Source organism: Onychostoma macrolepis, chromosome 24 (genome assembly GCF_012432095.1).
Source record: "Onychostoma macrolepis isolate SWU-2019 chromosome 24, ASM1243209v1, whole genome shotgun sequence".
Lineage (NCBI taxonomy): Eukaryota > Metazoa > Chordata > Actinopteri > Cypriniformes > Cyprinidae > Onychostoma > Onychostoma macrolepis.
The window spans coordinates 14,317,183-14,344,747 of NC_081178.1; the positions used below are offsets into that span (position 1 = coordinate 14,317,183).

The 27,565-nt window shown below is 37.2% G+C and overlaps 1 protein-coding gene, 1 long non-coding RNA gene and 1 pseudogene across 2 annotated transcripts; 1 reads left to right on the forward strand and 2 right to left on the reverse strand.

The window, feature by feature from the left end:
- Positions 1–14,697: 14,697 nt before the first annotated feature.
- On the reverse strand, positions 14,698–19,108 carry LOC131532847 (uncharacterized; annotated as a pseudogene).
- A 300-nt stretch (positions 19,109–19,408) lies between these two features.
- LOC131533312 (uncharacterized) lies at positions 19,409–20,925 on the reverse strand. The gene has a single exon (XM_058765574.1). It carries the CDS (start codon positions 19,979–19,981, stop codon positions 19,409–19,411), a length of 573 nt encoding a protein of 190 aa, XP_058621557.1. The 5' UTR covers positions 19,982–20,925.
- Positions 20,926–21,461: 536 nt separating this feature from the next.
- Positions 21,462–23,952, forward strand: LOC131533537 (uncharacterized). The gene is made up of 4 exons (XR_009269146.1): positions 21,462–21,899; positions 22,036–22,084; positions 22,800–23,039; positions 23,803–23,952. It is a non-coding gene; the product is annotated as an uncharacterized LOC131533537 (long non-coding RNA).
- The last annotated feature ends 3,613 nt before the right edge of the window (positions 23,953–27,565 follow it).

The window sequence follows — 27,565 nt, forward strand, 5'->3', positions numbered from 1 at the left end:
GCCAAATTTAGGATTCAAAATGCTAGCTTTGAAATTTTCTTTAGCAAGATGGAGTTGGTCACTTTATTCAAAAATGGTTTAATTTTAATGGTAACTTGTACAATAATCAAAAAAGGAGAATTCCACAGGACTAAGATTACTTTTAGTATATACGTATATCCTTTATATTTTTGAGGCTAAAACATAGTATTTGAAAATATACATGACTCACCGGTAATCAAGACTAGTCCATATATTTGAGGGCTCAGAAAACAGAACATAATTCAGTCTTCAGTCAATGCAGCTACCAATAAATACAATAAAATCAATGAATTAATTCCATGAATTAAATCTTATAGATTAAATAAGAACATGTGTACATGTGTAAAGTTTTTATTTATGTTTTATATTTATGCAATAGGCCTATGTCAGTATTGTATGTGTTGGTGTCTATGCAATTATAAATGGAAGAATTGCATTTTACCAAAAAAAACACATAAAAATACTCAAGGTCACGTTGACTATCCCTTTAAAGAAAGTTAAAAGAGATGCTGCCTGTAGATAAATTCTCAGTCTTACTGTAATAAATGAGTGCTTTACACATTATTTGATATCATATTTTATAATATTTATTTTTTCATCCACTGCCTGGGGGACAAAACACCCTGGCCACATACTCCTAAATTGAGCAGCTTCATAGAAAGTGACAGAAAGAGCAAAGTAATGGAGATATTAAACCTTCCTTCTCTCCATGTGTGCTGTGGTCATTAGACCCGAGCTTAAGCGTTTCATTGTTGAATCTGGCAATAAAGCGTTTGGTGAAGGAGTAAGGAAAATAGCCTCTGGTTCAGACTCACTCACAGCATCGGTTGCGATTAGGCCATAAGTCCTTATACCGTCTGGGCAGGTGGTGATAACACAGTAATTGCTGACGTTCAGAGGAGCCCTGCTTCCTCATTTTGGAATAATATCAGCTCTGCCATCATTCATTGGTCACCATTCAGTCAAAATAAGATGGATTGACCAATCATTGCCTCATGCAAGGACATTGTCATCTCAGCGGATGAGTTCAAATGAAATCATCAGAGGACGGTAATATGGATATAGCCAGCCCTGGGTATGAATTTATTTTATTATTATTTTTTTTTTTAATCGTGCATAAGTGCTGTTGGACTTGTCAATGCAAAAGAGACCTCAACTGTGTGACAGACTTCCAGAAGTACTGGCATCCCAAGCATATATTGTTATGTGGCTCATATTGGTCGACATACTAATTTTGCAATTTTCCACAGGGTTGGAAAACAGGTAAATTCACCTTCCCTCAGCGGACAGGCTGACCTACATAATCAGAGGTAAAATTTACACCTCACTGGCTCGCTCTTTCTGCAGGTTAATACAATCATTGTAGAAAAAAATGAAAAATGCAAGATTCCTTCATACATTACACTGAAAATATTCTTTATATAAATGACTTCATATTGAGTTTCCATTTCACTGATTTGCTGAAGAAAAACACATCCACGCAGTGCTCATGTGTGTGCTGCTGCTTTGGTATCATCTGCTACATATATTGTATAAAAGTATTTGTTGTGAAACTTTCAAGGTCAATATAATAGTAGAGTACAGCGCTAAATACTTTGTTTAGCAAATGAAGGCCTTTATAAGAGGGTTTTTCCACAATAAAACTGGACTAAATGAAGAATGCTACATTCAGCTAATATTTTGTTGTCTTTTCTAGATGATAATTTTATTAACTACAGAGCAATTATGTGATAGTTTTACAGTCACAATCAACAAGATGAGCTCATTTAAGTCAGCAAACCTTATCAAAATGAATCGTATAACAATAAGCACATAATTCATGCTGCAATTCATGCTGGGACATTGTTCAGTGTGAAATTGGTTCGTTCAGACAGCTGTTTTAGGAAAATTGGGACAACATTTGTTTTTATGTAGATTTAAAGTATTTCTAAGCATCTGTGACTTGATTATGTAAATGATGAAGTCATATGAAAGAAATATTATGAAAATGCGACTGATTTTAGTATCATTGAGATATTGTTTTTTTAAAATTAATATCTGAATTTTTTTTGTTTGTTGTAATTTCTGTTTTCATTTTAATATTAAAGTTTTAGTGTGTTTGTGTTTTTGTCGTATCACTATTCTTTTAAATATGTCTATACAATCTGTATAAATTTTATTTTAATTTCAGTTTTAATATATTTTTTCAAATGATGCAAGATTTTATAATTTAGTTTTAGTTAGAATAATAACCCTGCTGTGAACACAAAGTAAATAACATTTGATTTCAAGCAATGTCTTGTTGACTGTTTAAGACAACCATATAATATCATTAGAGTGTCTTTGAAAGTTTACAAACCATAAAATAGTGCAAGTTAATTAAGTTACAGAATATAAACAAACACATTAGTGCTATGCATTGTAAATTCCTTGTACGAGCTGCCATTTCTGATCGTTATTTTGACCTTAGATGTGATCATCTGACATGGAAAGGTTCAGGGACACTGTATTTATGAATATAATCAAGGATCTGTTTGACGTGATTTAATTACACCTGTCACTAGCAATGAAGAAGTTCTTGTGCCTTAATCATATAGATGGCTGCTCTATAGAAAGATCTAATTATGGCGTTCTGAGCATATTGTGAAGAACATTCATTGTGGATTGAGGAGGATTAGATAGACCACTCATCTAATAGTGCTAATTAAGATGAACTTCAGGCTTCTTATACAGCACAGCGGGAGGAAGGGCTTCGAGGCCAAAGCTGCAATAAAGTGGCTTTATTTAACAAAAGTTAAATTGTACAAAGAGTGATTGTACTTTTATGTCAGTATTTTATCCTTGGCCACTTTTCAGTAATCTCATTAATTACATTTTTAAAATAAAACCAAAAATTCTATGGGGTATATTCTGGGGTGTTTGTGACAGTATTTTCAGTTATGCTTACTCAGTTATGCCATAAAGAAAGCTGGCTTTTATAAACGTACATATGTTTATTTGTTTAACCCATATAGAATGTAATTGACTATTAACTAGTACTGGCGAGTAGATATTTTTCAGGGTGAGAGGTGGCATTAAATTAAAGTGCACTTCCAACCAATTCTCGCACATCTGATTCTTTCCCGGAAATTATTCACACATTTCAAATGCAAGCCTGGAGGAGTCTGAGAGGTTCCACTTCTATCCATTTCCATGGTCCTTTCTTTTTTCCCCTCTTCATGTTTCTGTAAGTCATTAAGCAGGCAGGCCAGACAGAAACTGGGCCACGATGAACTCTGTCTCAAACACCTCATTATGCAGACAGATGTTTGAGAAGAATTCCTCTCTTAGCACTGATAAAGAGCTGGATTTATTTTATCAGAGGGAGGCTGAAGAGTGGGTGAGCTGTGACCTGTTGGGTCCAATGTCAACTTTCCCTTACTTCATGTTCTTCAGTACTGAGACGGTTTGAGCATTGATCATTTTTACCTTGGATGGCATTCAGCAAGATTCAGAATTTAAAAAAAGTATTGGTTGCCTTTCTATGAATTTCAACTGAAATGGCCACATCTCATAGGACGTTGAGTTGGGAGAGGAATTTACTAAATTGCAGTTCAACACAATCAGTCAACAGAGGAGTTCCATTAGTTCAGAGTGATAAAACAAAGAACAGAGAACTTCTTAAAGTATGAGCTGCTTCACTTTGTTCTTCCACTATAACCAAAAAATATATATAATTATTATATATACATACAGTCATGGCCAAAAATATCGGCACCCTTGGTAAATATGATCAAAGAAGGCTGTGAAAATTAATCTGCATTATTAATCCTTTTGATCTTTTATTTAAAAATTACAAAAATCTAACCTTTCATTGGATAATAAGAATTTAAAATGGAGGGAATTATCTTTATGAAATAAATGACCACAATTAACGGCACCCTTTTATTCAATACTATTTGAAACCTCCATTTGTCAGTTTAACAGCTCTAAATTTTCTCCTCTAATGCCTGATGAGGTTAGACAACACCTGATAAGAGATCAGAGACCATTCCTTCATCCAGAATCACTCCAGACCCTTTAGATTCCCAGCTCCATGTCGGTGCTTCTTCTCTTCAGTTCACCTCACTCATTTTCTACAGGGTTCAGGTCAGAGGACTGGAATGGCCAGCAGAAGCTTGGTTTTGTGCTCAATGACCCATTTTTGTGTTGTTTTTGAGGTTTGTTTTTGGATTATTGTATAGTTGGAAGATCCAAACATGGCCCATTATAAGTTTTCTAACAGAGTCAGTCACTTATTGATTTTTTTATCTGTTGGTATTTGATAGAATCCATGATGCCATGTGTCTAAACAAGATGTCCAGGACCACAACATCAAAAATACAGCAGTATATTTCATTGTACACATGGGGTACTTTTTATCCCTGTGTTCACCAAACCCATCTTGAGTGTTCGCTGCTAAAAAGCTCATTTTTTTGTTTCATTTGACCATAGAAGCCAGTCCCATTTGAAGTTCCAGTCGTGTCTGATAACTGAATATGCTGGAGTTTGTTTTTGGATGAGCTCGGAGAATTTTTCTTGAAACTAGGGCTGCCACTAACGACTATTTTTATTTCGATTAATCTATCGACTAATTTATCGATTTATAAATTAATCTAAACAATTAATTTCCCACAAAAAAATCTACAGTTTTACTTAAGAATATTTTATTAACCCAAATTAAATCCAAATTTCTATTAAATCCTTTTTTAAAGCAGAAGTAAATTGCAACAGAGTGCAAGAAGCAAATGTCCATCTCATAGTCCAAATCACTGAAATCAAAGTTCAGTATTATAGTGTAAGAATGACAACATATCCACGTGTTCTAGTCTACTAATGATAAAATTATAATCAAAAAACACTTTTTAAAGGAGTATTTTCCCAAAATGTATTATTATTAATTAAAATGTAAAAAAAAAAAAAAAAAAAAATCAATTAATTGGAGATGCTTTTGAAAGAATTATTTAAAGAAAGAGTATAGTAAAATGAAAATGAAAAAAACTGAATTTGGAAATAAAACGGATTTCATAGGGCCCTATAATTATAATATATATATATATATATATATTTTTGTGGTAATAAAAACAGATTTAAGTGAATAATAGCTTTTAAAATTACTTAAAATACATATATAATAGCAATGATGCAATAATAATTAGTTCAAATAAAATATCAAAAGCAAGAAATCATATGGTTTTATTGAACAAAACTGTTAAAATACATAAAGTATTATAAACAATAGAGCTAATGTACATTACGCATAACAACAAAGGCCTGCAGGGGGCGCTGACGGCCTGGTGATTATTTTTACACATTACTGCGCGATCTAATCCTTGTTTAATATTGACCAAGAGAATTTAATTTAAATGTCCACTTAATCTTTAATATTTGGCCATTTTTTTTTTAGGACAGAAATGCTATAGCTACTGTAATTAAATGAATATGTGGACATCAAAACCTGTAAACTCAGAGTAAGGGTTTGAGCTTTTACTTTGAAATCGCGATGTATTCTCCTGTGTTTGTGTAGATTTATAAATGATTTATCTTACAAATCTGATGAAATGGCGCACGTTGCGTTCCGAGATAAACCCAAAATCACAACAACATGCAGAAATGGAGTTTGAGGTGCTCCACACGTAAATGATAAGAGTTTCTGTGGCGCTACTGTGAATGGAGCCGCTGTGTGATGCAGGTACTTAACCTACACGCATGTAAATACTGTATTAGAACTGCATCGCATATAATTATTTTATTAAATCACAGCATTTGTAAATTCACAATTATGCTTAATTATGATTTTTAAATGGGTTTAATATATCATGCAGCCTTGGAAAATAGTCTAAAAATGTGTTTTATGGACTTTTATGTGTTTTATTCTCGTCCGTGAAATGCGGCACTTCCGGTATTTTGCCGGTTAGTCGAAGCAAACAAAATGAAGATTTTCGATGATTTTTAAAAATCTACTAGTCGACTAAAATTGATTAATCACGACAGCCCGACTTGAAACTCTCCCAAACAACATGTGGTGATGTAGGTGCTGTTTGACAATTTTTTTTAAAGGTTTTCTGACCCTGAGACTCAACTATTTTCTGCAATTCTCCAGCTGTGGTACTTGGAGTCTTTAGCCACTCAAACTCTCCATCTCACCGTGCATTAGGACGATACAGACACACGTCCTCTTCCAGGCAGTTTTGTAACATTTTATGTTGATTGGAAATCCTTAATTATTGCCCTGATGGTGGAAATGAGAATTTTCACTGCTCTAGCTCTTTTCTTAAAGCCACTTCACTAATTTGTGAAGCTCAATTATCTTTTGCTGCACATCAGAAATATATTCTTTGGTTTTTCTCATTGTGATGGATGATTAAGGGAATTTGGGCTTCGTTTTCCCTCCTATTTTATATTTCTGTGAAACAGGAAGCCATGGCTGGATAATTTCATGTTCATAATCACCCTGGAGTGCTCAAAATTGTGAATATGAATGGGAATATACTTCAGAGATATTTTACTCATAAGAATTTCTGGGGGTGCCAATAATTGTTTCCTACGTGTATTAGAGAAAAACATTTATTTCATAATGATATTTTCCCCCACTTTAAATTCTTATTATCCAATCAATGAAAGGTTAGATTTTTGTGAATTTTTTTAATAAAAGATCAAAAGGATTAACAATGCAGATTAATTTTCACAACCTTCTTTGATCATATTTATATGATTCATATTTACATATTATAACAAGGGTGCCAATATTTTTGGCCATGACTGTATGTCTCTCTCTCTCTCTCTCTCTATATATATATATACACACACACACACATGCATGCATGCATTAAGAGCATATATAAATTATATATAAATATAATTTTATAAAGATAATTTATTTTTGTTATTAAATTGAAATTACAGTTCTTGATCCTGTTTGCTACCTCAAATCCAAACACATTCTCAATTCAGTTCTGCATGACGCACAAGCCTGGTGTCCACTCTTTTTAATATTTAATGTTTTATATTTTTATGTTTAATATTTCAAACTCAGATGGTGGCTGAGGTCACATTGATGATCACAAGAAATCTGTGCTGAATCTTCCAGCCATTCCTTTTGTATCTGGACAGATCGCATTTCTACACTGTCATGCCTCACTAATAAAACGGTGAAGAAAAACATCACATTATAGATCATTTGAAGACATATAATTACTTCAGTCAGACTCAGATGAAAACACGGTTAGCTCTACAACAATGAACCTCTCAAAACTGATTCAAAAAGACAAATTATGGTTAAAAGCAGCAGTTTGAACCATATGGTCTTTTTCAACCTTATAAAAACTAATATGAAACAATGGGTTTTCAAATATGATTGATAATGGATTGATAAGTGAGCCAATTATATGTGTGTTAAAAATGAAATCCAGCATGGCATGAACCCCCATGATACATACTGTGATATATTTTTTCCTTTCCGTGCCCATTTCTGCACACTGCATAATGATGGCACGATGAAAAACAAAACAAACAGCTTTAATTAAGGTCTGGGACTCAGAGAATTGTAGACTCATGCTGTCCTTGTTGTATTTACAGCAAGAAAAATAAGGAATGAGAGGCAGTCTTCAGCAAAGCATTGGAAGATTTGTAACTTTCACAATGAAATATTGATAACATTGCAAAACCATTTATTGCCGGCTATGAAAGGAATAGTGAACTGTGCACGATTTCTATTCTTTTGCCCAATAAAACCTATTCCGTCTTTATCATTATCTATAATACCAGTCTAGACAAGAAAAATAGCATCAATTTTGCCAGAAGCTGATACTTAACATGATACCTTTATGGAGATTATTGGTGTGTGTGACTTACCTTTTTCCTGAATCAGTTAAGTAGTATTTACAGTATTTTGAGTATTTTCAACTTGACAAATTCTGTACCTTGAAATTCTATATTCTTGTAATATCTTTATGAAAGGAAGGTGAGCTTACTTTAAGTTTTCAATACCAATGTTTATTTATCTTAACTTTTTACATTGAATCAGTTAAGTTGTATTTACTTAGAATAAAATAGTTTTCAACCAGACAAATTTAGTTATTTGAACTTTCTGTCTTTATGAAAGTAATGTGAACTTTAAGTTTTCAATACCAAAGTTCATGTTTATTTAACCTAATTTGGCTTTTTTCTTACCTCAGCCAAATAAATAATTATTTGATTTCAATTATAAATAATTTCATTATTTCAGTCATGTTTCAGTTGACAACATTTTTGCATTCCCATTTAAATTAATTTCTACCACAAACAATTTTTTTGTTTAAATTTTACTGAGAATATTCCTCATTGTATATTTTATTATATATTTTTTCCATAGATATTGCTGATATGTAAATGTAAGTGGTCATGTGTCAATGTACTATTATCTGTCTGACAGTCAGTAGGTAAGTTACAGAAGTTCATAATAAACTAGAAAGTTATTACAGTATGTTTTCATAATACATCAAACTCTTATTTCAAAACACCAAGGAATATTCTCAGGATATGAACCCCTTTAATGTTAAACTCTTTCTGCAAATTATATAATGCTCCTCTTTGCCCAGCCGTTCTTGTCCTTTGGTGCTGAGGAGCCTGTCAGCCCAATAAATCCTTTTAGATGCCATTTAGAGGTCAGAACATTAACCTCACCTCACACATTCATGTCTCTGACCCCGCAATATGACAGACAAAAAACGAATTACTAGGAATGAAATGAGAGTGGACAGCGCAAACGCCACAAACACCAGCAGTCAGTAAAGCCATTACAGATTACAGGGTACTTTAATTACTCTCTGTGACCCGCTTTCCATGGGCTACGGGTCACCTTGACCTCAGCTGGACTTGAGGCCTCAGGGAAAAAAAAATACACGTTGACACTACAGAAACTTTTGGAGCAAGTCAATAAGCAATAAACAAAGAGGGAAAAAGTATTTTTTATGATTATGCAAAGCAATATTATCCGAATTTAATACAGTGAGAGTGTTAGTAGGAAAATGCATGGTTCCCTAACATTATTTAAAGTAATGCATAATGTATTTGTTTTAAAATGTGTGCACCGCTCATACAGAGAAAACATTGTTAAATATTAACATGTAAAACAATATGTAGAGGATACAGTAGCCGTTACTGAACATTTTGAAGAATAATGTTTGTCTTTGTAGTCTAGAAAACATCTAAATTAGTGATTATTATGATTTTTTTGTTTTTTGTTGACTGTTTAATTTTCTAGGCTTGATCGTGTTCATGGGGTGCAGTCTAACATGTGTTAATGCTTAGTTTGTTAAAAAACGCACTTTATTCCACACTGCTCTGTCCCTTCTCTGATAAACGCCCTAATCATTTCCTGGTTTTATGAAACCCCGCCCTCAGAAATACGCGATGGCCTCTGATTGGTTAGCTGGTCCAGTGTGTTTTGATTGGCTAAACCGTCTCTAGTGCGAGTCTAAACGTCCCGCCCCTCACGTCAGCGGCATGTGCTCCGGTTGTATTGTAAACAATGGCGTCGTCTATATTTCTTATCAATTTGAGCCCGATTGAGACGCAGAGTATATTTGTGAAGAGGATCGTGCAGAACCTGTGCAAGCACGGCTTTTAATGGTAGGCCTAAGTTTTTTGTTTGTTGTTGTCTCATACTTTTAGATACGCTGTTATTTGTGAATGCTACTACTTCTGTTAGCTTTTAATATACGGTTTTACCCTGATTAAAGCTTTAATACAGCACAGCAACCGCACGCCGTGTGTGCACGCTTGTGCCATGTATAACGCTTCTCATAGCTACAGTATGTGAAAATAAGTGTATTCACTGCGCTGATGATCTGAATGAGAGAGAGAGATGCAGAGCAGGGGACGTGAGAAACAGTATTAAGAACCGCTGCTTTAGAACATTGATTTTGAAAGTTGTGAATCCATTAGAATTGCTAGAAGACAGAATTGCGATTCATATATGAATAGATTTTTATGTGCACCCCTAGTTTTCTCTTCCTCTTCTCTAAAGCAGTGCAGCATGGCCTCGCCCCCTTCGTTGCGTGTTCCCGAGGGCGGAGTTTATCTGGGTTCGTGACGTATCTGACCCGGGAAGTAACTCGTTGTAGTCCCTTACCGGTCGTTTTTGTAGGCATTAAACTGCCAGAATTTTAAAAGACGATATCTCCGTTTGCATTGAACTTTCAGCTTCGTAACTTTGCAGATATTGTTTATAATCAAACAGCAACATTACACACTAACTAACTTTAAAAAAGTGAAAGCGCAATCAACCACCCCTTTAAGATCTACACTCTTAAAAATAAAGCATCTATGGTTCCACAAAGCATTTTTAACACCAAAAGAATCTTTCCATTACACAAAAGGTTCTATAGCAGAAAAATGTTCTTCAGATTATTATAATGTTCTTCACACAAAGAAAAAAGATGTTCTTTTAAGAATTGTTCATTGAAAGGTTCTTTGGGGAACCAAAAATTGTTCTTCTACAAAAATTAAAATTTGCTGAAGATTTACTCACCCTCAGGCCATCCAAGATGTAGATAAGTTTGTTTCGTCATCTGAACAGATTTGGAGAAATTTATAATTACATTACTTGCTCACCAATATATCCTCTGCAGTGAATGGGTGCCGTCAAAATGAGAGTCCAAACTGATAACATTAAACTGTCTTTCCCTCTCTTCCGAAGAAGCTGAGAAAATCGCCGCCTCCTCACACAAGCAGGCTTCTGTGTCCTTAACTCCAAAGTTAATTTGAGTTCTGTAATGAAAAAATGGGACATCAATGGTTTACATAAAATATGAACACGTAATCATACTGTTGTTGCATCAAAATGTGAAGTAAACAGACAGGAGACAACAGAAACATGTATTTTCTGAAAAAAATAACTCACATCAGTCTCAAAAGAATGATTCTGTCCTATGTCTCTGGCTTTCAACATCTACAAAAATAAAACATTATTTTACTCTTAGAAAAAAATAAAAAATTAAATAATAATAATAACATGATGGAATTATGAAGTTCACTACAATTACCGTAATTCCGAGATGACAACATGTGACGTTCAACTCGGTGCTGTTCACGTCCTCGGACTGGAGATTATCCGTTTCTATAGTGACAGTCAACAAAATGAACCCGCGACTGCATAAAAATGTTACTGGCAGCTGTAAAACACATAACATTACATTTGTATGCTACTGCTAAATATTGCAGAACACAGAAACCGTGTCAGGTAAAAAATAATTACAAACCATTTGTTTGTTGTTATTATTAATGAGAGAGATAAATATTGCTAACCTAAACAAACAACAACAAAATAATAACAGTATGAGCGAACACTTACATAATATGTTTTTATATTATAGTACATTATAGTATACACACATGTATCTATTTTCCCCTGTTTTAGAGCTTTCTTTGAAAGCGCCGCCATTTTTCACTGGTTCCGCGTGAGGTGCAGCGGTCACGTGGTAAAAGCCGTAGCTCTCTGAAAACTCCTGGTTCACAAGTTGTAATTACGAGTTCTACGAGGACGTGAACGCTTTTTACAAGTTGGTATCTCCTAATAGAGTGGGGGAACTATGACGTAACATTGTAGGCAGATCGGCGGTTAGCATGAAACTGGTTCCTTCGACAAAAAGCCAATGGGATTTTTCCATAGGCTTTTGGATAATCGCAAAAAATAAGCTCTGTGTTCAATCATAGTTCATGAAACTTACACGTTTTGTCCATCAAGATAATCTTCACAAAATAATATAACTTTGATGAATTTTGAAGCCTAAATAAAAGCGCCAGAACTGAAAAGCTAAACTTAGGCTATAAACGAACTACAGCACCACGGTCGCTCGCTTTCAACGTCACCACCACCGCGCTCTCGAGAACTGTTTCAAACTTATTTTAAACATGTTCAGTAAAACGTATTTACTCTGTATATGAATTTGAATCCACACTACATGAACCTTTTCATATAAACTGGAATAAATACAAAACTAGAGCCAAAATAAAACTGAAATGAGACATTAGTAATAAATAGTATAGTGAATAAATGAAATAATCGTAACTAAAGGACATTTAAAGCACGTATTTCTGTACATTTCGAAATAAGGTGCATTGAAAGTCAATATCCTTGATTAATATGAATATTTTAATTAAAAACGTATTCCCGCGTATTTAATCTTTTAAATAACAGCAGAGTTAGCGAGTCTTTGCATATGGTAAGATTAAACTTATTTTAGTTAACAAAGTACCACATTTCAGCTATCATTTTGTTAGGTTGGGTACACAAAATATTATTTTATCCTTGCTTCTACAATCTCTTTCTAACAACTCCATGCGGCCTTACACATTTAATTTTAACGTGGCTTTAAGCACTATGCATCATTAAAGTTTCACTTTCACCACGTAAAGCCAGTAAATGTGGTGTTTATATGTAATAATCATAATATAAATTTACCTTGTGGTACGAACCCAGAGTCTCCGCGTCAGTAAACGATAAAACGAGCTTCTTCCCTCCGAAGACATGTGTCGCATTTCGGGGCAAAGCAAAAAAACATTGTCGAACGACAATATAAAATGCTGTAAACTATTCATTGGTTATCCTAAAATTAATTGTATCATAAATTATACTACAACTGCAAAATACTAAATTGATATACTGTTCGGCGTGATGACGTTTAATGTCTCCGACAGCGCCTGTAGTCCCATTTAGCAATTTGTTAGCAACCGTCTTTTTTAAGAAACCTAACAGTTTAAAAAAATCACGAGTGTGGTGTGACTGGTGTGTTTTATGTCGTAGAATAAAACGTGAAAGTATCTTGAGCCCGTGTGAACCACGGACCTTATTTTAGGGATTTAACCAAAATCCCATTCAAAAAACCCATTGACTCTAAGACGATGGAACTGGAAGTGCTAAAATGCTAACTCGCTTCCGGGTTTTCGCCTACAAAGTGACATCATAGTTCCCCCACTCTATAGGCCTTTATCACAGTCCGCGTGTCGTCACATCCGGCTCTGATTAGTAGCGTAAAGGAATTTACGCCTGCTTTATTGTCAATGGACAGACGCCTGTTTTGTGAAGAAAATTAAAGTAATTTAGTTCAGTTGAACACTGACGAAATAAACGACAATGTTAAAACTGCGTATTTATACCAATTCCATACCATGTATCATGTCATCCTTCATTTTAATGTGTAACATTAGCCTATCTGAGCGACGCGACTGTCAGATTAATGAAGAGCACGCAGCTCAAGTTACTGCCAGAGGAATACTCAGACTTATATAATTTTATAAATAAATAATAAATAATTTTATTTTTAATATTATATTGTTTATTTTTGCATTATATTTTGTAATATCTTCAGTAATGCTTGAACTGAATCATACAAGATAACTGCACAGGTGGTTTATTAACATGGTTGTCAGAACAGAGCATACATGCACCATAGCGTTCTCTGACGCTTCTTAGGTGTCTCTTGTTACAGCACCCACGTAATCCCGCAGGACAACAGCACCTCCTGTGGTAGGGAGCGGAACTACTTCACAACATCAGGATACCACATCCCCCTTAAGAGAAAAACTACTCCAGAGGTAAGTCACATACGTTCCTCCCCAAATACTCACAAATGTACTGTAAAGATGACATTGTACTCAATATTGTTAACCTAGAGAAACAAAAAACAAATCAACAGGGACTGTTCTAGCCAGTCTGATCACTTATTGAACAGTTAACACAGACATACATCTCTTATAACTCTTACATATTTCTTTCTTTTTTTTTTTTATAAAACAATTACAACAAAAACCAACTAGGAAGGTGGGTAGACTACCATCCTTCCAGTGAGTCCCAGAGCTCATTCTTGCTCTGACTTGAGGGATCTCACTACTATGTCACAAAGTCTTTCAGGTAAGTAGAAGTCTGTTTTGTGCGTTCGGACCTGCGCAGTACAGGTAGTGGAACTACTCCTCTTTGTTTCTTTTCACCAACTGAAGGGTGTGCTTGGACTGTCTCTGAAGCACTCACTTCCTCTCTGATTGAAGTGGGGACATTTGAGTCTGCAGGCAGGGCCTCCACTGCTGTCTCTGAGACTGGAAAACTGGTAGACTCCTCCATCCACTCTGACATGCGCATCTCACTGCCCACAATGGTATGCCGTTTTCTCATTTGATCGACATGACGCCTAATGACTCGGCCATCTCCTGTCTGAACTGTGTAGGATACAGGTCCGGTGTTATCGACAACGACCGCTGGTATCCAACGAGGTCCATGACTGTAGTTTCGGGTGTACACCTCATTCCCAGGAGAAAAACTCCTCCACTTACAGTGAGTGTCATGTTGACCCTTTTGCTTGAGTTGTTTCTGACGTATCTTTGACTTCACATCAGGCAGCAGAAGATCCAATGTTGAGCGCAACCTCCTGGACATAAGCATTTCAGCGGGTGACAATCCAGTCGTGGTCTGTGGTGTGATTCTGTAATTGAACAGAAATCTAGCTAACCTGGTCTCGATGGTGTCTCCCTTTATTTTCTTTATTCCCTGCTTAAACGACTGTACAGCTCTTTCCGCTAGACCATTCGACGCCGGATGGAATGGTGCGGATGTTGAATGAATGAATGAATGAAGCATTTATATAGCGCTTTATTGTGTATTGCTATACACCCAAAGCGCTTTACAATCATGTGGGGGGGGGGTCTCTCCTCAACCACTACCAGTGTGCAGCATCCACTTGGATGATGCGACGGCAGCCACAGGACAACGGCGCCAGTGCGCTCACCGCACACCAGCTACAGGTGGAGAGGAGAGAGAGATAGAGCCAATCAAGTGGATGGGGATTATTAGGAGGCCATGATTGACAAGGGCCAGTGGCGGGAATTTGGCCAGGACACCGGGGTTACACCCCTACTCTTTACGATGAGTGTCATGGGATTTTTAATGACCACAGAGAGTCAGGACCTCGGTTTAACGTCTCATCCGAAAGACGGTGCTTTTTTACAGTATAGTGTCCCTGTCACTATACTGGGGCGTTAGGACCCACACAGACTGCAGGGTGAGCACCCCCTGCTGGCCTCACTAACACCTCTACCAACAGCTACCTAGTTTTCCCAGGAGGTCTCCCATCCAGGTACTGACCAGGCTCAGCCCTGCTTTGCTTCCATGGGCAACCGGTCTTGGGCTGCAGGGTGATATGGCTGTGGTATGTTATGTGCTGTATACCATTCAGTTTTAGGAATGCTTGAAACTCCTGGCTTGTGAAACAAGTTCCATTGTCCGATACTAGGGTCTGGGGCAAACCATGTATGCTAAAACACTGTCTGAGCTTTTCAATGGTAACTTGACTCGTGGCTGTACTTGCTGGGTACACATCCATCCATTTGGAGTGTGCATCTACAATGACAAGGAACATTTTTCCTAGAAAAGGGCCAGCGTAATCCACATGCAGTCTGCTCCAAGGTGTCTCTGGCCACTCCCATGGATGTAGCGGGGCTCCGGCTGGAGAATTCCTGTTTTCCTGACATGTAGTGCAGGACTGCACTTCCTTTTCAATTTCGGAGTCCATTCCTGGCCACCAGATGTATGAACGAGCTAAGCCCTTCATTCTAGATATTCCTGGATGTGTGTGGTGCAACTGTTTTAAAATGGCTTTCCTACCTCTCTCTGGAACGACCACTCTAGCTCCCCAGAGCACGCACCCATCCTTCACACTCAACTCCAATTTTCTCTGACTGTAGGGCTTGTACTTTGCATCCACCTCCCGTGGCCAACCCTTCAAACAGCAGACTAGCACTTGGGAGAGTGTTTCGTCCTTAGCTATCCACTGTCTCAGCTGCTTTGTTGTGATTGGTGGATCCTCCAGGACATCCAACATGAGAACCTGCTCTTCCACATCCTCTTCCTCTGTTTGTGGCAGTGGCAACCTGCTCAATGCGTCTGCATTTGCATGTTCTTGCCCAGGTTTGTAGATGATCTTGTACTCATAAGCTCTGAGTAGTGTTGCCCACCTCTGCACTCTTGGTGACCCCATCTGTGGCACTGGCTTTTTCTCGTGAAAAAGTGATATCAGTGGTTTGTGGTCAGTGCTAATGGTGAACGTTCGACCATAGATGTATTTGTGAAACCTCTTGATTCCGAAAATGATAGCTAACCCCTCCTTATCGAGCTGTGAGTACCGCTTCTCGGCTGGTGTTAGCGTGCGTGACATGAACCCCAACGGCTTTTCACTACCGTCTTCCATGACATGTGACAATACCGCACCTAATCCATAAGGCGAAGCATCGCAGGCGAGCACTAAGTCCTTGTCCGCTGAATAATGACCCAGGACCTTAGCTGACTTCAGCAACTGTTTTGAGTTCTGAAAAGCTTCTTCCTGCTCAGGATTCCACGTCCACTGAACATCTTTCCTCAACAGTTTGTGTAGTGGCGCTAAGCGTGTAGCTAAGCTAGGTAGAAACTTATTATAGTAATTCAAGAGACCTAAGGAGGCCTTTAACTCTGTCACGATGGTTGGCGATGGAGCTTCCTCTATGGCTCTCACTTTGCTCTGCACTGGGTGTAAGCCTTCAGCATTGACCACATGCCCGAGGTATTCCACCTCTTTTTGCAGAAACACACATTTGCTCCTGTGGAGACGCAGGCCAGCGTCCTTCAGACATCTGAGTACCTCCTCTGGGGTTCTCAGATGTTCAGCTTCGTCTCTTCCCGTCAGAATAATGTCATCTAGGTACACAGCTACTCTTGGAAGGCCTTGGAACAGATTTTCCATCGTTCGCTGGAAGATGGCAGGAGCTGAAGAAACTCCAAAAGGTAACCTATTGTAGGTGAACAGGCCTCGGTGCGTGTTTATTGTGTGGTATTTCTTTGAAGCCTCATCCATCACAATCTGTTGGTAAGCGTGACTTAAATCGAGCTTGGAGAACTGTTTCCCTCCTGACAGTGTATTGAACAGGTCTTCAACACGGGGAATGGGGTATTGCTCGAGTGAGGAGGCATGGTTAAGCGTTAGTTTATAATCTCCACATATTCTGACCGACCCATTTGGTTTTAAAACAGGAACGATAGGCGCGGCCCATTCGGTGTACTTGACGGGAGCTATAATGTCCTCTTTCAACAGACGCTCTAACTCCTCTTCTACTTTAGCTCTCAAGGCATAAGGAACTGATCAAGGCCTATAAAATTTAGGCTGTGCGTCAGCTGACACCCGAATGGTTGCTGTCATGCCTTTCAACATCCCTAACTCCTGCTTGAACACATCTTCATTTCTCATGAGTACTTCTGGTAGACTCTGTGCCTCTGTTCTCACATTTTTATTTCCTCCCACCTTAGCTTCAGGGCTTCCAACCATCCTCTTCCTCTGTTTGTGGCAGTGGCAACCTGCTCAATGCGTCTGCATTTGCATGTTCTTGCCCAGGTTTGTAGATGATCTTGTACTCATAAGCTCTGAGTAGTGTTGCCCACCTCTGCACTCTTGGTGACCCCATCTGTGGCACTGGCTTTTTCTCGTGAAAAGTGATATCAGTGGTTTGTGGTCAGTGCTAATGGTGAACGTTCGACCATAGATGTATTTGTGAAACCTCTTGATTCCGAAAATGATAGCTAACCCTCCTTATCGAGCTGTGAGTACCGCTTCTCGGCTGGTGTTAGCGTGCGTGACATGAACCCCAACGGCTTTTCACTACCATCTTCCATGACATGTGACAATACCGCACCTAATCCATAAGGCGAAGCATCGCAGGCGAGCACTAAGTCCTTGTCCGCTGAATAATGACCCAGGACCTTAGCTGACTTCAGCAACTGTTTTGAGTTCTGAAAAGCTTCTTCCTGCTCAGGATTCCACGTCCACTGAACATCTTTCCTCAACAGTTTGTGTAGTGGCGCTAAGCGTGTAGCTAAGCTAGGTAGAAACTTATTATAGTAATTCAAGAGACCTAAGGAGGCCTTTAACTCTGTCACGATGGTTGGCGATGGAGCTTCCTCTATGGCTCTCACTTTGCTCTGCACAGGGTGTAAGCCTTCAGCATTGACCACATGCCCGAGGTATTCCACCTCTTTTTGCAGAAACGCACATTTGCTCCTGTGGAGACGCAGGCCAGCATCCTTCAGGCGTCTGAGTACCTCCTCTAGGGTTCTCAGATGTTCAGCTTCGTCTCTTCCCGTCAGAATAATGTCATCTAGGTACACAGCTACTCTTGGAAGGCCTTGTAACAGATTTTCCATCGTTCGTTGGAAGATGGCAGGAGCTGAAGAAACTCCAAAAGGTAACCTATTGTTGGTGAATAGGCCTCGGTGCGTGTTTATTGTGAGGTATTTCTTTGAAACCTCATCCATCACAATCTGTTGGTAAGCGTGACTTAAATCGAGCTTGGAGAACTGTTTCCCTCCTGACAGTGTATTGAACAGGTCTTCAACACGGGGAATGGGGTATTGCTCGAGTGAGGAGGCATGGTTAAGCGTTAGTTTATAATCTCCACATATTCTGACCGACCCATTTGGTTTTAAAACAGGAACGATAGGCGCGGCCCATTCGGTGTACTTGACGGGAGCTATAATGTCCTCTTTCAACAGACGCTCTAACTCCTCTTCTACTTTAGCTCTCAAGGCATAAGGAACTGATCAAGGCCTATAAAATTTAGGCTGTGCGTCAGCTGACACCCGAATGGTTGCTGTCATGCCTTTCAACATCCCTAACTCCTGCTTGAACACATCTTCATTTCTCATGAGTACTTCTGGTAGACTCTGTGCCTCTGTTCTCACATTTTTTATTTCCTCCCACCTTAGCTTCAGGGCTTCCAACCATCCTCTTCCCAACAAACTAGGCCCAGTGCCTTCCACCACCACCAGGGGCAATGTCTTTACTTGCTGCTCATAGTTGACTTCCACTTTTGCTACCCCCACTACTTTGATTTTCTCCCCGGTGTATGACTTAAGTGAAAGTTTAGTTTGTTTTACTTGCGGACGTTGCTTCTCGTTCCACATCTCATTGAATTTCCTCTCATTCATTATGCTTACACTACATCCTGTGTCAATTTCAAAATTCACTGTCTTCTTATTCACTTCCATCGTCACTTCAAACGGTTTTATCCTCTGAATTGAGGTCTCCGTTTCCATGCAGTTTAATGTGAAAGCATCCTCTTCAGATCTATCACCATCCTGCTTTTCCCATTCTACATTATGTGATCGATGTGGACGTGAACACCGCTCTGCTCTGTATGTTTTCTCTGCTCTGTATGCTTTCTTTTCACTGGGGTATGCACTTTCTTTCTTTTTATTACGGCAAGCCTTAGCTATATGCCCTATTTTCCCGCAATAGTGACACTTTGCCTCCTTAAATTTACACTCAGCTGCGCTATGCTGCTTCCCATGACATCTGTAGCATTCTCTTCCTGTCTTTTTCCATTCACCCTCCTTTTAACGTGCACCCTCTGTCTTCATGCTGTTACACGCTAACGGTGCTTTATGGAGGTCTTGAACATTTTTACTAGCAGCTTCCGCAGCCACTGCAATTTTGAACGCTTTCTCAAAAGTCAAATCTGTTTCGGACAGCAAGCGTCTTTGGATCCTGTCATCATTAATACCGCAGACTAATCTGTCTCTCAACATCTGTTCCAATGTAGTACCATAGTTGCAATCATGCGCTAATTGTCTCAATTCTGCTACGTATGCACTGACGGTCTCCGTCGGCTGGCAGGCGCGCGAGTCGAATTTGTATCGCTGTACTATTTCGCTCGGTTTTGGGTTGAAGTGCTCTTTCATTAAAGTTTTCAACTGACCATATGTTTTCGAACTGGGCTTATCTGGACTCACCAAGTTCCTTATGAGCTTGTATGTGGCTGGTCCCACCACGCTGATGAGGATAGCTCTTTGCTTCTCTCCGTCATCAATTCCGTTAGCTTCAAAAAACTGCTCTAGTATCTCACAATACTCTTCCCATGTCTGCTCCTTCACGTCAAAAGCCGACAGAGTGCCTATCATCGTTGCCATCTTTGCGTTTTTTTTCGTGAATCCTCCGATCCAATGCTAACGTTAGCCTCTCACTCTCTCACCATCAGCTCACTGAACACAGTCAGTATCCTCCGCCTTTTAGATTGACACTTCTCTCATCCTTCCAGTATCCTCGTCGCCAATATGTAATATCTTCAGTAATGCTTGAACTGAATCATACAAGATAACTGCACTGGTGGTTTATTAACATGGTTGTCAGAACAGAGCATACATGCACCATAGCGTTCTCTGACGCTTCTTAGGTGTCTCTTGTTACAGCACCCACGTAATCCCGCAGGACAACAGCACCTCCTGTGGTAGGGAGCGGAACTACTTCACAACATCAGGATGCCACATATTTATTGTGATTAACCTCCCGTTCTTGTTCACAGTATAATGATATTCAATCGTTGCACGCAATCATGGAGAATAACTCGAATGAGATGATCAAACTTATTTTTAATTATCGTCTATGGGCTGGAAATGTTTCTTTATTTGAACAACTTAAATTTGATGCGATTATAGAGGATTGCATCAAAGTCAGCGTGTGAAAAAAATGTTTAATACATTGTTTAATACAAGTTTGCTCTAAACCTTTAATTTAATCCTTCTATACAGTCTTTAGTCATAATGTTTTAAGCTTTGGCTAATTCTAATGCTTATTAATGTGATATTGTTTGTATAGTTTTCTCGCTGTTCTGTAATGAAATAAGGTGATCAGACTGTGAAGAATTGCCTATACTCATACAGTATGCCTCACGCGCTCCTGTTTAAGTCACGAAATACGCATCGGGATATCGTGACAACATATTCCATCGTTTCATAATACTCAATTAATTGTTGTAAACTGAGATTGGTGTCTTTAGAAGACGTATATGTGCTGAATTCTACATAAATAATCCACAACAATCCCATGCTATGGGCACAGCCATTGATAAAAGCTGCAGCGGAAGTTCTTTTACGCTACTATTTGAATCTTCCGCTTTTCGAACGCGGAAGTGTGATAAAGGCCAATTACGGTTATTATTACGATATGGCATGAACGCTCCTTAAATGCCCGCGCCGGAAGTTAAGGACACAGCAGCCTGCTTGTGTGAGGAGGCAATTTTCTCAGCTAGGGCTGTAAGATTCCGAAATTTTTGGAATCGAGTCCGATTCCGATTCCTGGTTCTGGAATCGATGGGAATCGATTCCGAGAATCGATTCCTCTGTTGTTTTCGATTCTTGGTTTTTTTTAGATCGAAGGAACCTAATCTCGCCATGACTGCAGGATATAAAGGTCGTATCCTTCTCATAATGTGAAGCTTTATTTGTAAAAAATTACAATAAATTTCTATAGCTATATGATCGATTTTTAAATTGTAATTTTATCTGCTTTTGCCCCTGAAATTAGTCATAGCTCACTGCTCAGCAAGGACATGCATTTATCTCATGAATTGAACAAGACATGAAGTGTCTAAAATAAATGTGCACAGTTCAGCTGAATGATGAAGTTTACTTTGACTGTATGCTTTGGATAAAATTAACAAATTGTACATTGAAACATATTAACCAGAACATTAACAATAACACTGATAGAGCTTGTGGTTTATCTGTCAATCAGATGCGCTCTCGGTCACTGATCTATGCTCGAGACATTTTCTTTTAGAATTATCATTGGCTGATAGAAATAAAAAATAGTATTTTAGATGGAAATAAGATCCTCAATCACGACTCTAGATTCCCATTCTTTTTGGAATCGATTCCCAGCTCTATTCTCAGCTTCTTCAGAAGAGAGGGAAATACGGTTAAGGCAAGTAAACTTCATAATTCCATCATATTATTATTATAATTTTTTTTTCTAAGAGTAAAAGAATGTTTATTTTTGTAGATGTTGAAAGCCAGAGACATAGGAGAGCATCATTCTTTTGAGACTGATGTAAGTTATTTTTAGAAAATACATGTTTCTGTTGTCTCCTGCCTGTTTACTTCACGTTTTGATGCAACAACAGTATGATTACGTGTTCATATTAACCATTCATGTAAACCATTAATGTCTGTGTTTTTCATTGCAGAACTCATACCAACTTTGGAGTTGTCTGATTTGGAGAGTCATCATTCTTGGTATTCCTTTCTTAATAAAAATAGTTCAAACAAAAAATCATTTACTTGCCCTCATGTCATTCCAATCCTGTAAGACTTGTCTTTAGAACACAAATGAAGATATTTTTAATTTTCTCTCATAATTTTTTGTTAATCCATTGAGAGTCTAGATAATCAGTATTTTCCAGCTTCAAAAATACAGAGTTATTGTAGAAGTAATCCATGCCAATATTTATATATGAATAAATCTTAAATTATATCATAGCGAACATGTCTGTTCAGAAGAAAATATTGGTCTCCCAGACTTGCAGTGGAGGACAAAAATTAAGAGAATATTAAATATATTTATTTGTGTTCCAAAAATAAGCAGTTTGTATGGGTTTGGAACAACATGGGGGGAGAATAAATTATGACCATTTTCATTTTTTGGTGAACTAACCCTTTAAAGAGCAGCCCTCCACGTACATGGAAATTTGTGAGGTGTGTGGATGTCATTTCTGTTTTAATGTTTCAGTAAAGAAGTAGCTTCCTGAAAGCAATATATTTATTTAAACAATATTACATGCCCTCACACTAGTGCTGCCATTATAGCATTCTAGAGCGCTGTGGTAGACAGACATTAAACAACCACACAAAGTGGTTGAAATGATAAAACAGACTATTTACCTATCCTTACTGATGTGGATACACCTCTATCTAAAAATGGATAGATTTTAATTAAATGTTTTCTTTTTAGACCACTGATGAAGAACAGGCGGTGACTGGGATGAATGCTGGTCAAAGAGGAGAATGACCTTTACTCAAAACTGATGCAACAGTGGTTTTAATGGAGGACGCTACCCTGGATAATGTAAAAGATGTCACATGCCTTTGCTGTGCTGATGGGGCTTCTTCATGACTACATTAATTACGTTAAAGGGATCATGAAAATTGGCAGTGATGCATGATCAGTATTCATGGACTATTGAAACAAACTGTAAGTATATAATTTGTAAAAACAAAATGTTAAATACTTGTTCTGTGTTGTTTAGTAGAAATGGAGTTTACACTGTCATTCATGCACATGCTCACATTCTTTCACACATATGCTTCTGTTAAATTTTATAATATCAGAGTTAATGTTGTGGTTTATTTGTGTACTGTCATGCCAGAATAGTTTGTAAAGAACTTAACTATTAACTAATTGTGCAATTATTGTATAATAGTGTTTTTATATAGTTTTATACAATATATAATATTTACCAAAAAAGTCTAATTTGATCTTAAAAGTTATATTCAACAAATGTTCAATGCTTCATTTATAAACTCAGCTGTTAATGCCATACTTTTCTGCATTTCTCTTGTTGTTTTTAATAAATATTTACCTTTTGATAGTCATTCTTTGTGTGTAAAAGTGATTTTAAAATGAACAAGATGTGTAGGTTTAATGCCTAGCTCGATTTGGGTTCATTTTAACCTAGCAATGTAGTAATTTTAAGCCATAAAAAAGCAACCCAGCATGCTGGGTCAAACATATACCCCAACTTGTTGGGTTAAAACAACTCAGCGCTGGGGTTGTTTTTGGGTTGTTTTTAACCCAGCCATTTTTAGAGTTTAATCCATAATAATGGTTTCTCCATTGAAAAAGTCCATCCCTTGTTGTCTTCTCACAACAAAAGCCACCCACATATTTGTTTAGAACTATTTTGGACTGTTTTCACTTGTATGTTTGATCTGTGCATATTTCTCTCCTGATTCAGATGAGACAATTTTATACAGGAGAAAGCAATATTATGGACAGAGGACTTGAGCTTGAAGTTTACAACATCTTGATGGATTTGTTTCTTACAAACACGAAGCTTTTCACTTCTAAAGACGTTAATTGATGGATTGGAGTCATGTGGATTACTTGTGGATTATTGTGATGTTTTTATCAGCTGTTTGGACTCTCATTCTGACGGCACCCATTTACTGCAAAGCATTAATCGGAAATTTATTCAAATCTGTTCAGATTAAATTAACCTACAGTATATCTTGGATGTACTGTAGATAAGCTAATAAATTTTCATTTATTGGTGAGCTATTCCTTTAGGAGTTTATTCTGTGTCTGTTTGCGGTCTTTGACCTTACCTTTGCTGTAAAGTTTAGAAAGATGTTCACTAGCAAAAAGACTGTATTCAGCATGCTTTTGTGCCTCAAAGTATGCACTTACAGCAGGAAAACACACAGTGATTTAATCTGTGTTTGGTTCCTTGCTCAGGAGAAACAGAAATAGCTCGAGTGGCACTTATCATGTACTCTACATTGTAACGGCAGAGAACAGCAATAACTATCCATAACGAGCTTTAACGAGCATCTCTATTTTTCAACATCTAACCAACCACCTAAAACACACTCAGAAACAAGATCCATCTTATCTACTTCCTTAATCATCACTGATAAATGTGTGTAAGAGACACTTATATGTGGGCTTAATCATTTTAATGACGAAACCTGTTCTCCAGAGTCCTCCAGGCTCTAGTGGCTCATCACTAATTGGATTAATGATTGTTATCTACACCCAAAGTGGACAACAGCAGTTTAATAAATCATCTGGTAATTGTACTAAAGCATAGTATTTTGGTTTTGTGGGTGATGAAACACTTTATCTCCATTAGAGGGAATCTGAGATAACAGCAAAGTAATGATAAATACACAATAGAAGATAAGCTACATTATAACTGCTGCATTGATAACTTATATTTGTGCAAATCAATCAATCATTCATTCATCGCAGTAGTGACACTTTTTCAGCAGCTCCTGGAAGTGTTTTTAAAATACTTGATCTCTATTTGCATATATTTTATTCCTGTGATTTTATTCCTGCTGATTTTTTCAGCATCATTACTCCAGTCTTCAGTGTCAGATGGGCCTTCAGAAATTATTTTAATATGCTGAATAAGCTCAAATAGAAACCGAAATCTTTTATAACATTCTACAGGTGCATCTAAAAAAATTTAAATATTGTGAAAAAGTTCTTTTTTTTGTAAAATTTCAAAAAGTGAAACTTTTAATATATTCTAGATTCATTACATGTAAAGTAAAACATTTCAAACGTTTTTTTATTTTGATGATTAGAGCTTACAGCTGAAGAAAGTCAAAAATCCAGTATCTCAAAATATTAGAATGTTTCTTAAGATCAATCAAAAAAAAAAAGGATTTGCAAAACAGAAAAGTTAAAGTTCTTTAAAGTATGTTCATTTATGCACTCAATACTTGGTCGGGGCTCCTTTAGCACAAATGACAGCATCAGTGAGGTGTGGCATGGAAGCGATCAGCCTGTGGCACTGCTGAGGCACTATTCGACTGTTTCTCATCTTTCTCTTGAAAATATCCCATAGATTCTCTATGGGGTTCAGGTCAAGCATGTTAGCTGGCCAATCAAGCACAGTAACATCATGGTCAGCAAACCACTTGGAAGTAGTTTTGGCACTGTGGGCAGGTGTTAAAGTCCTGCTGGAAAAGGAAATCAGCATCTCCATAAAGCTCGTCAGCAGATGAAAGCATAAATTGCATAATATACCAACACCAGCAGACATCACGGCACCCCAAATCATCACTGACTTCGGAAACTTCAAGCAGCTTGCATTCTGTGCCTCTCCAGTTTTCCTCCAGACCTTGGTTTCCAAATGAAATGCAAAATTTACTTTTATCTGAAAAGAGGACTTTGGACCACTGACCAACGGTCCAGTTCTTTTTCTCCTTAGCCCAGGTAAGATGCTTCTGACATTGTTTCTGTTTCAGAAGTGGCTTGGTAGCCCTTTTCCTGAAAACGTCTGAGCGTGCTGACTCTTGATGCACTGACTCCAACTTCAGTCCACTCCTCGTGAAACTCTTCAAAGTTTTTGAATCGGCTTTGCTTGACAGTATTCTCAAGCTTGCGGTCATCCCTGTTGCTTGTACCTCTTTTCCAACCCAATTTCTTCCTTCCAGTCAACTTTGCATTTAATATGCTTTGATACAGCACTCTGTGAACAGCCACACCTTTCAGTAATGACCTTCTGTGACTTACCCTCTTTGTGGAGGGTAAGTCAGCAGTCTTCCCAAATATTGTGATTTTTAAAGAACAAGAGATACCCGGAATTTATACTGTAGGGATGGTCTTTTAATGAAACTCAAATGTAAATATTCTAATATTTTGAGATACTGGATTTTTTGACTTTCATGAGATGTAAGCTCTAATCATCAAAATTAAAACAAAAAACTTTTGAAATGTTTTACTTTACATGCAATGAATCTAGAATATATGAAAGTTTCAGTTTTTGAAATACGTTACAAAAAAAACTTTTTCACGATATTCAAATTTTTTGAGATGCACCTGTATATGTAAATTTAATGCATCCTTTCTTAATCAGAGTATATTAGTCATGATTTTTTTTTTTAAATGTGGTTCACTTTGTGATTGTTTGAAAAATTCCTGATGAAGGTCATGCGACCGAAACGTTGTTAATAAATATTTTGATATAGATATTTTTTGCATAAATAGTGTGCAGGATTTGTTTCTTTATTTTTTAATCAGAGTATATAAAAGATTGTATAAATTACGATGGTATAAATTTCTCTATGGAAAAAATGAAAATGGTTTTTACTTGCAGAACCTGGCTGTTGTTTTCTATGCCATAATTGAAGTATTTATATTGCTATTTTTTCCACTGTTTCAGTCTTGAGTATCTTTTTTAAAATCAAAAACGAAATGTTATTTTCTAAATGAATTTTTATTGTTCTCTTCTTTTCTGCATGTCTGTTCTAGCCTGTTTATCTATCTATTTTATTTTAAAACCAAACTTGGCATTGTGTACTACAAATACTGTTTGCTCTTATGGCAAATTGCTTATGATGTTCCTTAATAACATCAATTAATATAAATCCATCTGCTAAACGTAAATGTAAAAATGCTACTTTCTGATCAACATCAGTAGTGTAGAAAACATAACTTTCTCATTGAAGCACACTTTGGATTATTTGGACTAAGTGATTAAAGATTGTTAATTGAAAATTGTGAGTAGCTAATCAGGAGGCAGATTTATGAACACGACCTTTGGGTTGCCCTATAAATGAACATTAGCCACATACTTCTATAAATCACCAGGCAGGGGTTACAGCGCATCAGATGTGCAAAATGCATGTCTTCAATCTCACTGACACTCTTAAAGAGAACAGCGAAGGAACAGGTAGAGACGTTTGCCTTACATTTTTATTTATTTATTTTATAAACATTTTGATTTTGTTTATAAAAAAGATAATAGAAGGATAAAATTCTTATTACAAAGATATTCTTTACTAATTTTATAAAGGGTTAAAAGACGAATAATATTCAGTAATATCAATTTAACTGCACTAACACTTTTGGATGAGAACCAAATTTTAACTGAATTGTGCTGAAAAATGCACTATTGCTTTCGGTAGAGTTGCTTATAACTGAACTGAACTGAATCATATCATTATTGATGCACATTGCGACAATGACAGAGCTAACTGATTCAA